This window comes from Rhinoderma darwinii, chromosome 3 (genome assembly GCF_050947455.1).
Source record: "Rhinoderma darwinii isolate aRhiDar2 chromosome 3, aRhiDar2.hap1, whole genome shotgun sequence".
In the NCBI taxonomy this organism is placed as follows: Eukaryota; Metazoa; Chordata; class Amphibia; order Anura; family Rhinodermatidae; genus Rhinoderma; species Rhinoderma darwinii.
The window spans coordinates 249663319-249677817 of record NC_134689.1 but is presented as its reverse complement, the minus strand read 5'-3'; the positions used below and the strand labels follow the sequence as shown (position 1 = coordinate 249677817).

The 14499-nt window shown below is 41.4% G+C and overlaps 1 protein-coding gene across 4 annotated transcripts in view; it reads left to right on the top strand.

Annotated features, from left to right (window-relative positions):
- TLN2 (talin 2) overlaps positions 1-14499 on the top strand; it is a 218796-nt gene that overhangs the window by 184790 nt on the left and 19507 nt on the right. For all 4 annotated transcript variants that reach the window (XM_075857700.1, XM_075857698.1, XM_075857699.1 and 1 more), the window contains 9 exons: positions 441-611; positions 1448-1594; positions 2157-2258; positions 2694-2813; positions 2964-3110; positions 4579-4745; positions 5654-5837; positions 12768-12893; positions 13072-13188. In XM_075857700.1, coding sequence (XP_075713815.1) covers positions 441-611; positions 1448-1594; positions 2157-2258; positions 2694-2813; positions 2964-3110; positions 4579-4745; positions 5654-5837; positions 12768-12893; positions 13072-13188 — 1281 coding nt within the window. The remainder of the gene's footprint in view (positions 1-440; positions 612-1447; positions 1595-2156; positions 2259-2693; positions 2814-2963; positions 3111-4578; positions 4746-5653; positions 5838-12767; positions 12894-13071; positions 13189-14499) is intronic.

The window sequence follows — 14499 nt, the reverse complement described above, 5'->3', positions numbered from 1 at the left end:
CCAGATGCAGCAAAGCAGCCATCAATAGAAGAATGGACCAGGCCACAGATCAAGACCGAGATCAATTGGTGATTTGTCGTTGTAACTTATGGTGTTTGTCACCTAGAACGACAACCTTCACAGACCAACCATGAATGACAATTTGTTCAGAAAATGACCCGTTTGAAATCACTAATGCATGACCAGCTTTTATATTATTTCTGTCACTGCAAAAGGGTGAAACCCAATGATCTAACATTCCCCTTTCACACAAACCATTGGTAACATACTTCATGGCATTCTCTGGACTAAGAATCTTCTAGAGCAGTGTTAAGAGGAATACGTTTTCTAAAACAAATGAAGTGTATGTCTTTCTTAGTAAAGAATGTTCTACTTGTTTGTAAGGCATGTAAAGATTCATACAATATCCTGTATGTTTGTGCAATTCAATAATAACACAGGTCACCCAACTTGCCCGTTATTTTGAGCCACTTATTCAAGCTGCCGTTGGATTGGTTTCCAAAATCCTGGACCATCAGCAACAGATGACCGTGCTGGATCAAACCAAGACCCTTGCGGAGTCTGCTCTGCAGATGCTGTATGCAGCCAAAGAGGGTGGTGGAAACCCGAAGGTATTTAAGGTTTATCACTTGATTTTCTTGCTTTTAATTTAATTCTCCACAGGTTTTGTAGGGAAAGCTGTTTAACATGACAGAAGAGGTGGCCTTTAGATTAATATTGCATGTGGAGCCTGCATATAGGGTTTTAAAAAATTTGAATTGCGCTTTACAAACATTTTTCACCTGGTTTTAATTTATTGATGAGGAACAAATAATGATCGTTCATGGTTAGCAGTTTGAAGGTCCTTGGCAATAATCTATTGAGTGGCTAAAATTATTGCTAGATGGCATTCATTTTAAGTATGGATTCCCAGCTATATCCAAATGTTGGCGTAGATAGACTACGCACACTAATAGAAGTACCATATAAAAACCAGTCTGCATATGTCCTTCTAGCATACAAACTGTTCTAAACTGATCTGAATGGTTGGCATGGACATTTTGTTTACACGAGGGCGACTATGTCCGTGCCTTTAAAGACCCGAATTAAATACTTTATAGACACAAAATGCCTATGTACATCTCTTGTCAAGCAGAGCGCTTGTCTGAGAATAACATGAGGATCTATTGCGTATAGAGAATGAAGAGCTTTAACATTGACGAGTGTCAAAGCCGAACATCACTTGGGTCATGAAGTATCCATATCGCATAGAATGCTTTTACATCGTATGCAGAAAACACTTCATCCAGCAACTTCTACATACCCATCCCAGTCTGTTTTTAAGCCCACATTAATAAAAATATTAAGATATTTGTGCAACACGTAAGTATGCGAGGCCCTAGATAAAGTTACTCAGTTATGATCATTCAGACAACAGAGCAGATCTTCACGTATGTACTTTTCACAGGCATCCCACACACACGATGCCATTGCGGAAGCAGCTCTACTGATGAAAGAGGCTGTGGATGATCTTATGATTACACTAAATGAGGCTGCCAGTGAAGTTGGCATGGTGGGAGGTATGGTGGACTCCATAGCGGATGCCATGAGCAAGGTCAGTCTTCATAATAATATCTGATCAGAAAGGTTGTTATAATGCATCTCTGCAGTGTTGATTAAATATATATATATATTTATATGAGTTATTTATGGTTCATAAAAACATTGTAAAGTCGTATCGATCAGCAGATCCCTTAGGCTACATTCACATGAGAAAGCACCTGCGGAATTGGTTGCAGATTTCACCCCTCTCTTTGAAAGGAGTAAAATAGACAGTGAAAATATGCAACAGAAATTGACATGGTGCAAATCTTGCAATCTGCGCCGCGGGTTAATTTCTGTGTACAAATTTTGTGCAACGTGTGGATGAGATTTGTTAAACTTTCATCCATTTTGCTTCTACTGTATTTTACTGAGGATTTTCAACCGCAAATCCTAATGGAAAATCTGCAGCATTTCCGCTACATGTGAACATGCCCTTACTGTACTTAGGCGGGAGCATTATGTATTTAGCATGTTGATATGTATACAGCCATAGATTTTCATTATAAAAGACATAAGAAAAGTTCTTAAAGGGTTACATTACTTATTATGTTTTCCATTATTTCTTGTTGTAGCTTGATGAAGGGACTCCACCAGAGCCTACAGGGACTTTTGTGGATTACCAAACCACAGGTGTTAAATACTCCAAGGCTATCGCTGTAACTGCCCAAGAGATGGTAAGATGGACTGCTAACATGCGAGAAAAGAAATAGAAGTTGTTGGGCCCAACAGTAATGAGATATGGGTAGAAATTTTTCAGGCAATCACGAAATTAAGATGTCATCTTTATTTGATACATCAGTTTGTGTATCTTTATTTATTCCCCAAAAAACCTATTTGATGTAAAAAAGAAAAAGAAAGAAATATAAGTAATTAAGTGTAAACTATATGTCTCATAAGAGTAACCTAAATGATCGTGTTGAATTTTTTAAATTATGCTTTTTATAATGTTCTCATAATATATTTGGACATCCATGCCTTCATAATGCTGCCCATGTGTATTGTTTTTAATATTACAGCTTATACTAAAGATAAACTTCTAGGAAGGGCATATGTTTTGTTTATTTATTTTGTTTACCGGTAAACGCCATTATTTCTATTTTTGTCTTTAGATGACAAAATCGATAACAAATCCAGAGGAGCTTGGCGGTTTGGCATCCCAGGTGACCAATGACTATGGAAATTTAGCGGTCCAGGGTCGAATGGCAGCGGCTACAGCAGAACCTAAAGAGGTAAAATTTGTATATGAAAGCCTTATATTCGTGCTACTCTTCCTGTAAGTGCAAATATTTTGCTTGTATGTCTAGAGTTGGTGAAATAAGTGCCTTTGGAAAAGAGGCATCTATGATCTCATTGTTTCTAAAATGGTGTTTCTTTTGCAGGTTGGATTTCAGATCAAGACAAGAATTCAGGATTTGGGACATGGCTGTATATTTTTAGTGCAGAAAGCTGGAGCCCTGCAAATCTGCCCATCTGATAGTTACACTAAGCGGGAGTTGATTGACTGTGCCCGTGCGGTGACAGAAAAGGTGACCTTGGATAATACGCTGCAGCATTTGTGATCAGATGTTTCTCTGTAGCCTTTGCCAGACTGAACAGTTGTCAGAAAAACTTTTTTCAGTCATAAGTTTCTTAGTAATTCAACTAAAGCTTTTTATATCTGCCAACAAATCGTGCAATCAATGTCTACAGGATAATGCGTATTATGTGATTTGAGATTCTTAATTTTTACTATGAAACGCTTTGAATTATTGAGGAAAGAAATTTGAATTCAAGGAAAAAAAATGAATTTATGCACTGACGGTAAAGCGTATTCTTTAGCTTGATATATGTAGAGCAGAAATAAATGGGGGAGGAATCCTCCAGCTCACCCAGCCTATGTCCGATACCGGACAGTGCACGGATCCTCGTGACTGCACACGATTGAGATCCAAGGCAGAAAAAGAGAAACTTGATCCAGCGCTGAATTTTAAAAGGAAGTAATATTCCAACTTTATTCCAAATATATTTAAAAGGCCATAAACAAAGGGGTGGATGCATCAGATAGCGGCCTACGCGTTTCGGACGAGTCACTTGTCCTTACTCATGGCGTGTTGCATATGCTACAAAATACAACTTGCATTTATATCCAGTGGGTTCACCAAAAGAAACTCCCACGTCCACCTCCACATCCAATGGCTGGATCCCAGGTGGAGGGTCGAAGGTTACTCATAAGTGAATACAGCAGAGTGAATGAGTTTCAATTTGCTGTGTAAGAGATCTCAATATACACCTGTGTTTATTTAGCCACCATATGGGTGAAGTGTATGCACCTATTGGTCTGACGTAAACTCCATAATAGCGGAGGGGGGAGGATTCAAAAGCTAAAAGAGCATCATATATTGAGCCAATCAAATGGAAATAAATGCAGATGGTATGAAAGTGACTATATTAAAATCATAAGAAAAATTAAAACCAGTATGTCAAGAGAGAAACAATTGTCCGACAAAAAGGAGGGACTACATTGCATTGAAAAGATGAATTGTGAAAAATAACAGTTGTGAATCCATAAATAATATTAAGAAAAGAATAGTGGTTTGAGCAATCAGGCGCTAAAAAATAGCATTGCTAATATATCTTGTTCCCCCATATTAGTGGCACTGATGTTCAGTGAAAATATTGCATTTCATATATATAGCGCACAGCAAAATGGGAGACCACTATCGTTCTAGGGGTTGGATTGAATTAGAATTTTTTTTTACATATACATAATATAACCCCCTATAATAATAGGAAATAGGATCTTTTTAGATCTAGATATGTAGAGCAGCTCTGGAGATGACCTATTCACTTTCTGACCCTATTTGAATGGGATTCCCCATCCTCCTGTGATTTTGGTCTATTAGATGCCATCACCTTTTATTGCTTTTGGCGTCCAATAAAAATAGTCTAATAGTAAAAAACAATAAGAATAAATTAATAAATATTCCATGCTGATTATCATGTTTCTCTGCCCAGGTATCTCTGGTTCTCTCCGCTTTGCAGGCAGGTAACAAGGGCACACAAGCCTGCATTACAGCGGGCACTGCTGTATCCGGTATTATTGGTGATCTGGACACTACCATCATGTTTGCCACAGCTGGCACACTAAACTCTGAGAACAAGGAATCTTTTGCTGACCACAGGTATCGTGAAATAATTGTCTCCGTATTTCTCTGTAACTGGTGTAAATTGTTGGTGATCGTATATTGCAGCTTTTGTATATTATTGTAGATATATCTTAAAGGGTTTATCTGGGGTTTTTACATTGATGGCATATCCTTAGGATAGATCATTGATGTTTTACCGGTGGGAGTCTTACTTCCACAATAAAGTGGCAACATGATTAGGATGAGCTGCAGTACTTGACATAACCACCCATAGAGACCGCACCGTTCAAAGGATAACTAAACGTTCGACAAACTTCTGATATGTCGTAGTGACATGTCAGAAGTTTTGATTGGTGGGGGTCCGAGCACGGATACCCCCACCAATCGCTAAAACGAAGCGGCAGAAGCGCTCGTGTTACATAAATTAATATATCGGCGTACATGCTCAATAAAAAGTCTATGAGCCTGTACTCTGATACATTGATTTCCGGAAAAAGCCGAACAAAAACGAAGCGGCTGAGCGCTTCTGACTCTCTTCTTTTTAGCGATTGGTGGGGGTCTCCGTGCTCGGACCCCCACCAATCAAAACTTCTGACATGTCACTTTGAGATGTCTGAAGTTTGTCGAACGTTTAGTTACCTTTAAACATTGCTGGCCTAACCCAAGGATAGGCCATCAATTTTAATTTCCTGGATAACCGCTTTAAATCTTTGCACAATAAAGGGGAAACTTATAAACTGGACCAAAAGTAGAAAAGATGAAAAGAGAAGGCGTTGCCCATATAATCACTTATTTATCCTTCTGCATTAGTTATCTGTTGTGCCTACATTCATATGTCGTATTTTTGTCTCCGCTTGTCACATTTGGATACATTTGTCAAATATAAATGGCTGTATTTATATTAATCATTGTAGTGTGTGATACTATTCTTGTTCTCCTAACAGGGAGAACATACTGAAGACTGCGAAGGCTCTTGTGGAGGATACAAAGCTGTTGGTGTCTGGTGCAGCGTCTAGTCAGGAAAAGCTGGCACAGGCAGCTCAGTCATCAGCCAACACTATTACACAGCTAGCAGAGGTGGTGAAATTGGGTGCAGCAAGCTTAGGGTCTGATGACCCTGAAACACAGGTAAAATTAAAGTGTAATAAGAGGACCTTCCATTTTCATGGAGGATCGGAAATTTGTTGCTTGGGTCTCTTACTCCTGCTTTCCTTTATGCGCCCTCCAGCTCTTTATCTATCTTCAAATAAGACGTCCTGGCCAGGAAAAGATATTTCAAATGAACACGGAGCAATGTCGGGTACAGTCATGTAACACGCTTGGCCCGTGTGCTCTCTATTTCCCTTCCCCTTATTTTGCTATTCAAGGCACTCTTACATTTTTAAGGTTCCTGAACAACCTCTCATGGCACTGCCCTGGGGATAAACCTTGTCTTATCCATGTTTTTCACTAGTAAAGTCCTGTATAACTTCCTACCTGTTTGCTGTTTTGCTAACTTCACTTAGACCACTAAATAAAGCAGCAGTACTATCTTCTGGTTCATTACAGCATTTGTGTCCTGTTTCTTGCAGCACAATGCAATGAAGAGATGACTTTTTTATTAGTGTTGGTAGCTACTACCTAGTCATTGTTTTTTGGTGCAACATAAAATAGACCTGATCTCATATGGTCCAAAAAAAACAACTTTCCTTTGTATTGAATAAAAGGCTGCCATTAATAATGAACTAAATGAGGACTAGAAAGATAGCGTCTTGCCTGCACTGGTGAACAGAGCCTTATCCGCACAGGAGAACCTTATAAATGCTCCGGGAATTTTCCTTCCACTCGGTTTATCTGAGGAAGTTACAGAGATGAATGGCAAATGTCTTTATGATTTCTAAACAATGTTAGTCCAAAACAAATCCAGACAATTTTGACTTGCTACCATAACCAGAATGGATGATAACCCTCTTAGACAAAGCGGTATTCTGTTGAATGTAGTTCCAAATGTCAGGATTTTCTGTATGATCATATTTGGATCATAAGATGAACTCTTTCCTTTCTGTATTCTGGAGCTCATGTATGAATACTCTTATAATGTGGAACTGAACTTATGATTTTATAAATATTCCTGTCATGTTTCATGTAATATAAGACCATGGTCACAGAGCATATTTTCTGGCATATTCCGGCTCGTAAATCCCTTGTATTGAGGCATGTAAAATGCTCATATTACTCGACGAACTAAACAGCTTCCAGTTTCAATGAGAAATACGCTGTGTAGTTCATGCGAAGCGTATTTTTATTCTGCGGAGTTGAAAAAGATGCGTAAAAAGTGACTTTTTTTTACAAGCAGACATTCCTTTTTCCATTAATGTTTAATAAAAACAAAAGGCTCCAAAAATACGCCTTAAAAGTGCAGGCAAAATAGAAAAATGCTTTTAAAATCAGCTGGTAACACACCTTTTTTTCAGAAACCATTTTCCTGTGAAATCAGCCGTGTATTTAACGGCCGATTTTGACCCGTTTTGCATCCATTTTTTTCCCTGTCCGTTTTAAAAACGGATGAATTGAATTTGTACATTTTTTGCCACACACTTCCCTCTGTAGATAATGCCACACCCTGCCCTCTGTAGATAATGCCACACACGCTGCCCTCTGTAGATAATGCCACACACTGCCCTCTGTAGATAATGCCACACACTGCCCTCTGTAGAGAATGCCATACACACTGCCCTCTGTGGATAATGCCACACGCTGCCCTCTGTAGATAATGCCACACGCTGCCCTCTGTAGATAATGCCACACGCTGCCCTCTGTAGATAATGCCACACACACTGCCCTCTGTAGAGAATGCCACACACACTGCCCTCTGTAGAGAATGCCACACACACTGCCCTCTGTAAAGAATGCCACACACACTGCCCTCTGTAGATAATGCCACACACACTGCCCTCTGTAGATAATGCCACACACACTGCCCTCTGTAGATAATGACACACACACACACACACACACACACACACACTGCCCTCTGTAGATAATGCGCCACACACACACACACACACACACACACACACTGCCCTCTGTAGATAATGCCACACACACACTGCCCTCTGTAGATAATGCCACACACACACTGCCCTCTGTAGATAATGCCACACACACACTGCCCTCTGTAGATAATGCCACACACACACTGCCCTCTGTAGATAATGCCACACACACACACACACACACACACACACTGCCCTCTGTAGATAATGCCACACACACACTGCCCTCTGTAGATAATGCCACACACACACTGCCCTCTGTAGATAATGCCACACACACACTACCCTCTGTAGATAATGCCACACACACACTACCCTCTGTAGATAATGCCACACACACACACTACCCTCTGTAGATAATGCCACACACACATACTGCCCTCTGTAGATAATGCCACACACACACACTGCCCTCTGTAGATAATGCCACACACACACACTGCCCTCTGTAGATAATGCCACACACACACACTGCCCTCTGTAGATAATGCCACACACACACTGCCCTCTGTAGATAATGCCACACACACACACTGCCCTCTGTAGATAATGCCACACACACACACTGCCCTCTGTAGATAATGCCACACACACACACTGCCCTCTGTAGATAATGCCACACACACACACTGCCCTCTGTAGATAATGCCACACACACACACACTGCCCTCTGTAGATAATGCCACACACACACACTGCCCTCTTTAGATAATGCCACACACACACACTGCCCTCTGTAGATAATGCCACACACACACTGCCCTCTGTAGATAATGCCACACACACACTGCCCTCTGTAGATAATGCCACACACACACACTGCCCTCTGTAGATAATGCCACACACACACTGCCCTCTGTAGATAATGCCACACACACACTGCCCTCTGTAGATAATGCCACACACACACCCCTCTATAGATAATGCCACACACTGCCCTCTGTAGATAATGCCACACACACTGCCCTCTGTAGATAATGACACACACTGCCCTCTGTAGATAATGCCACACACACACACACACACACACACACACTGCCCTCTGTAGATAATGCCACACACACACACACACACTGCCCTCTGTAGATAATGCTCCACACACACACACAGACACACTGCCCTCTGTAGATAATGCCACACACACACTGCCTTCTGTAGATAATGCCACACACACACACTGCCCTCTGTGGATAGTGCCACACAGCACCCTTGTATATAGCACCCCCCCCCTTTCTTATAGATGGCGCCACTGTAGGGGACTGCTCCAGGAGAAGTCCCTGACATCACTGTACATATATGTGTAGTGACGTCAGGGACTTCTCCTGGAGCGGTCCACTACTCCTGAAATGGAAACCCAGGCCTCAGCATTGCCGACTCTATGGCCGGGGTTTCCGCTTCAGGAGTAGGGGACCACTCTAGGAGAAAGTCTCTGACGTCACTATCCATATATGGACAGTGAAGTCAGGGACTTCTCCTGGAGCGAAATCCCTGGACCACAGCTTCGGCAACTCTTTGACCGGGGATTAGAGGGATTCTGTTCCTACAGGGAGATACAGTGGCGCTATCTACAGATGGGGGGTGCCATCTACAAGGGGGCTGCGGCAGCAAAAAAGCCTCCTCCTCGCATGCGCTTCGCACGGTGTAGAGGAGGCGAGAGTGAGCGGTGGTAGACACGGCCATCACTCGGATCACATTCAAGTGATGTCAGGAGCAGAGGAGTGTGCCTAGCAGAGTAATAGTAGAGCTCTGCCTGGGACTTTGGCTCTGGGATTGCCCCTGACATCTCTATCCGTTTATGGATAGTAATGTCCGGGGCTTCCACAGAGCCGGAGCAGAGCTTTTACTAGCGCTCTGCCATATATGGACAGTAATGTCAGGAGCAGGGCAGGAGTTCCAGGCAGAGTTCTAGTAGCGCTCTGCCCGGGACTATGGTTCAGGGGTTGCCCCTGACATAACTGTTCTATATATATATATATATATATATATATATATGGGGATACCTCTCCTAGAGGGAGCCCCGAAGGCGCTACCTATTGAGAGGGGGGCCGTGTGGCACTACCTGGGAAGAGGGGCCGTGTGGCACTATCCACAGTGGACACTAAATTTATGGGGCTACAGACTGGGGGCCTAACTTCCATATGGGGGCACAAAGTGATGTTTTCTGCCATTTTACTGCTGCCGTGAGTTCCCCCGCAAAGGGACCCACTTAGTCTGTGTCGCCCAAGGGCCCACATAAACCTGGAGCCAGCCCTGATACAAATAATGCTGCTGGGGTATAACTACATTCCATAGTGAATGTAGAGTGCTTATGTTGAGAGAAAATGAAAAGCGATTTTGAAAGTGTAAGGTGACGGGAAAGACGACAAAGATGAAAGTGAGCAAGTACAAAAAGGATGGGTCACCACCGTAGTGTGACGGGTGGAGTTGCCCTCCATGTTTTAAATGTTTGAGTATTTTGGGCACATTAATTGTATTATTTTCTAAATTGACCGTTTCATACATGACTTCTCACTTTGTTGAAAACACAATAATTTTAGACACTAAAAATTTAGTTCCTAGTACTGCTGCTTCTATTTCATCAAAAGCAGTTTAGAGAACCATTGCACTAATACCTCCTAGTCTGTTCTGCTTATTTTTTATTCATAGCCTTGCAAGTGATGTTATCCCCATGCTTACCGTCCGTTTCATAGAAAGTGGTGTGCTGGAAATGCTCTGGCCTTATTGCTTTTCTGTGGTTACTACTTTTACAGGTTTTTTTTATGTGGTTATTGATCATATACAATCAAACTATTATTAGCCCACTCCTTTTATATAGGTTTGGATGACTATTGAAAGTAAAAATGTACTTATTTGTTCCTACTTCCATCATAATGAAAATGTTCATTGGATAAAACGGTTCATTAAGAAATAAATAAAAGCGAATATTCTACAGATGTGGTCTTTGTATCTAAATTCTACAATTAACATTGGCTACATTAAAGAGGCTCTGTCACCACATTATATGTGCCCCATCTCCTACATAATCTGATCGGCGCTGTAATGTAGATAACAGTGGTTTTTATTTTGAAAAACTATCATTTTTTAGCAAGTTTTGAACAATTTTAGATTGATGCTAATTAGTTTCTTAATGACCAACTGGGCGTTCTTTAACTTTTTACCAAGAGGGTGTTGTAAAGACAAGTGTAAGACGCTGACCAATCAGCGTCATACACTTCTCTTCATTCATGTTTAGCTGTACTCACAGCACAGCGTGATCTCGCGAGAACACCCTGTGCTGTCACATACTCCCACAGTAACTTCAGTAAAGTTTCTGTGGGACTTACAGCACAGCGTGATCTCGCGAGATCACGCTGTGTGGTCATTCACAGCGTGATCTCGAGGTGTCAGGAGTGTGAATAGACATCGCATCCTGTCTGGAGGCGATGTCTATTCACTCTCACGACACTTCGGTAAAGTTACTGTGGGAGTAGGTGACAGCACAGTGAGTACAGCTAAACATGAATGGAGAGAAGTGTATGATGCGGATTGGTCACTGATTGATTGGTCAGCGTCATACACTTCTCTTTACAACGCACACTTGGTAAAAAGTTAAAAAACGCCCAGTTGGTCATTAAGAAATTAATTAGCATAAATCTAAAATTGTTCATAACTTGCTCAAAAATGATCGTTTTTCAAAATAAAGACCACTGTTCTCTACATTACAGCGCTTATCTGATTAGTTAGGAGATAGGGCACTTATAATCTGGTGACAGAGCCTCCTTAACTTGTAAGAACAAGATTGTAAAGTTGGAAAATAGCTCGGCACGTATTGTGCGTCAAGCTCTATCTTCTTGAATAAAATGTTTGTTCTAAGTAAACTATAACTATTTAAAAAAATAGATAAAAGAAATGCTGTCCTTTTCTGCTGCTCCTGTTCCTTTTTGCAAAAATGGCCGCCACAACTAAAAAAAATGGCAATATCTCTAAAAATACAAAACAAAACAAATTACACATTGTCTGTTGCTCTAACTTTTAATTTACCAATATATTGCTTTTTTTTTTGCAGTAGGGATATTTTTCCTTTTTTTGTGGAAATCCTCTTTAATAACAAACTTGAGAAATTGGAATTCTAGTCAACCCATCAAAGGTTTAAAATTACGTATGTGCTAGGAGTCATTCATGTAAAGAGTTTCATGTCTTTTATTCACATTATGACAATATTATTTCTCATGAGTGACTGGCTAGCTACATTTTGGGTGTCATTGTCGCCTACCAGCCACACAGGAGCCTCAATAATGGAACCATTAAATCACATGTCTGTGTTCCCAGCCTAAGTCCCCAGATCTAGTGATCACTTTACTGATATTCGTCCCTGCTGTGCCCGTGAAATAGTGTAGACCTCAGAATTATCCAAAACATTGCGCCAGCCACATTTCACGGTAGCTAGTCAGCAGCTACTTAAATGTGGCTATTCCTTTCTGTGCCATCAGATATTAGCACTGAAAAAAGACGCGCAAAAAGGATCACCGCTCTAGTGAGTTACGCAATAAGAGTCCTGGAATATCTCACTGATTCCTAAACGCTTGTTTGTCATGGGGTTGGTAAGCCAGGAGGCCCACATAATGGTGCCGCTAGCCACAATGTGGCCACTCTATCTATATAACCTTGGTGTGATGTTACAGGTGCTTAGCAGCAAGTGTATGGTTCTGTGTTTTTCAAAAACTAATATTTCCAGTGCTTTGGCTTTTTCTCCGATCAAAGATGAACTTTCAGTCTGAGCAGAAACTTTAAGTTGGTGTTAAGAGATTTTATCATTTTAAATAACTGGAATTGTGTATAAAATGGTCTACGTTGTACCATCACGTCTCATGATGAAAGATTCATCTTGATGTAAAGGGTGTTGCGTATATGTCAGGCATTCTGCGCTGTGATGTATTGCTGCTTTCTGTGGCACCATAAGGATTAATCCCTTGTTTGCTAAGCAAGCATGGATCACACGCTGCAGTAACGATTCCTTTCAATAAATGATCTCCTTCTTTCTTAGGTGGTGCTTATCAATGCCATCAAGGATGTTGCAAAGGCTCTTGGGGACCTAATCGGAGCCACAAAAGGTGCAGCTGGTAAAGCAGCCGATGATCCTTCCATGTATCAGTTAAAGAGTGCAGCTAAGGTAATGACCGGGACAAATGACGTCGCTACCACTAGATTATGTAGGTAACAAGTTTCTCTCAAGTAGGTGGCATCCTGAACATAGAACCTAATATCGTTCTTTTAGTATGTTCAGTATGAGGCAGGAATTCTCATGGCACAGATACGTTTCCAGTGTATATTAACTCTGATTTTTCTAGGTAATGGTGACTAATGTTACTTCCCTGCTGAAGACCGTAAAAGCTGTGGAAGATGAAGCTACACGTGGTACAAGGGCTCTGGAAGCTACAATAGAGCACATCAAGCAAGAGCTCACTGTGAGGAAAATGAGGTTTATTCTTTAGCCTTATTAGGACTAGACAAGATGCAATAGGTGGTTAATTGTTTCAGTTTAATGTATATACACCGTTCAGCCATAACCTTAAAACCACCTGCCTAATATTATGTGGTCCCACCCGTGTCGCCAAAATAGCTCTGACCCAACTACGCATGGACTCCACAATATCTCAGTGTCCTTCGGTATCTGGCACCAAGTCCTTATCCGCAGATCCTTTACATAGCACTTCTTGGCTATTCTGGCATGTGTGTGTTTTAGTAAATACTTGTATTCACCATGAAAAAACTATTATGTATCCTCTTTGCTCAGAACATTTTTTATTGTTCCGTTCCGCTATTATTCCACCTTGAAATGTATGAAAAAATGGACTTCGGGGTGCTACCATTCTCCTTGTTAAAAGGGGCGTCCCTACAGTCTCACTGTCCGCACTGATTGGACATTGTCATACTGTGTAGGAACTAGTAACACGGAGTTGTCTATTTATACATTTCTCGATTGGATTGATATCTGGGGAATTTGGAGCCAAACACAACACCTTGAACTCTATCATGTTCCTCAGACCATTCCTGAACAATTTTTGCAGTGTGTCAGGGCACATTCTCCTGCTGAAAGAGCCACTGCCGTAAGGGAATATCATTACCATTAAGTGGTGTACTTGATCTGCAACAATGTTTAGGTAGGTGATACGTGTCAAAGTGACATCCACATAAATGCCAGGACCCACGGTTTTCCAGCAGGACATGCCAAGAGAATCTCACTGCTTCTACCATCTCATCCCCAGTGAAGCAACGCACTCATCCGTTCACGGGATTGAAAGGAAATCATGATTCATCAGACCTTGCCACTTTCTTCAGTTTCTCTATGGCTCAGTTCTAATGGTCACGTGCCCTTTGTAGGTTCTTTTGGCGGCGGTTTGGCAGCATGGACACTCTGACCGGTCTGCGGCTATGCAGACCCGAACGCAGCAAGCTGCGATGCATTGTGTGTTGTGACACCTTTCTATTCTAGCCAGCATTAACTTTTTTCAGCAATTTGTTCTACAGTAGCTCTTCTGTCGGATTGGACCAGATGGGCTCGCTTTCAAGCTGTACGCACATTAATGAGCCTTATCCATCCTTACACCACTTTTGGTAGATACTAAACACTGCATAAGCGGGAATACCTCACAAGACCTGGTTTTGGAGATGCTCTGACACAGTCATCTAGCCATCAAAATTTCGCTCTTGTCAAAGCCGCTCAGATGCTCATGCTTGCCCATTTTTCTTGCTTTAAATACGTCAACTTCAAGAAC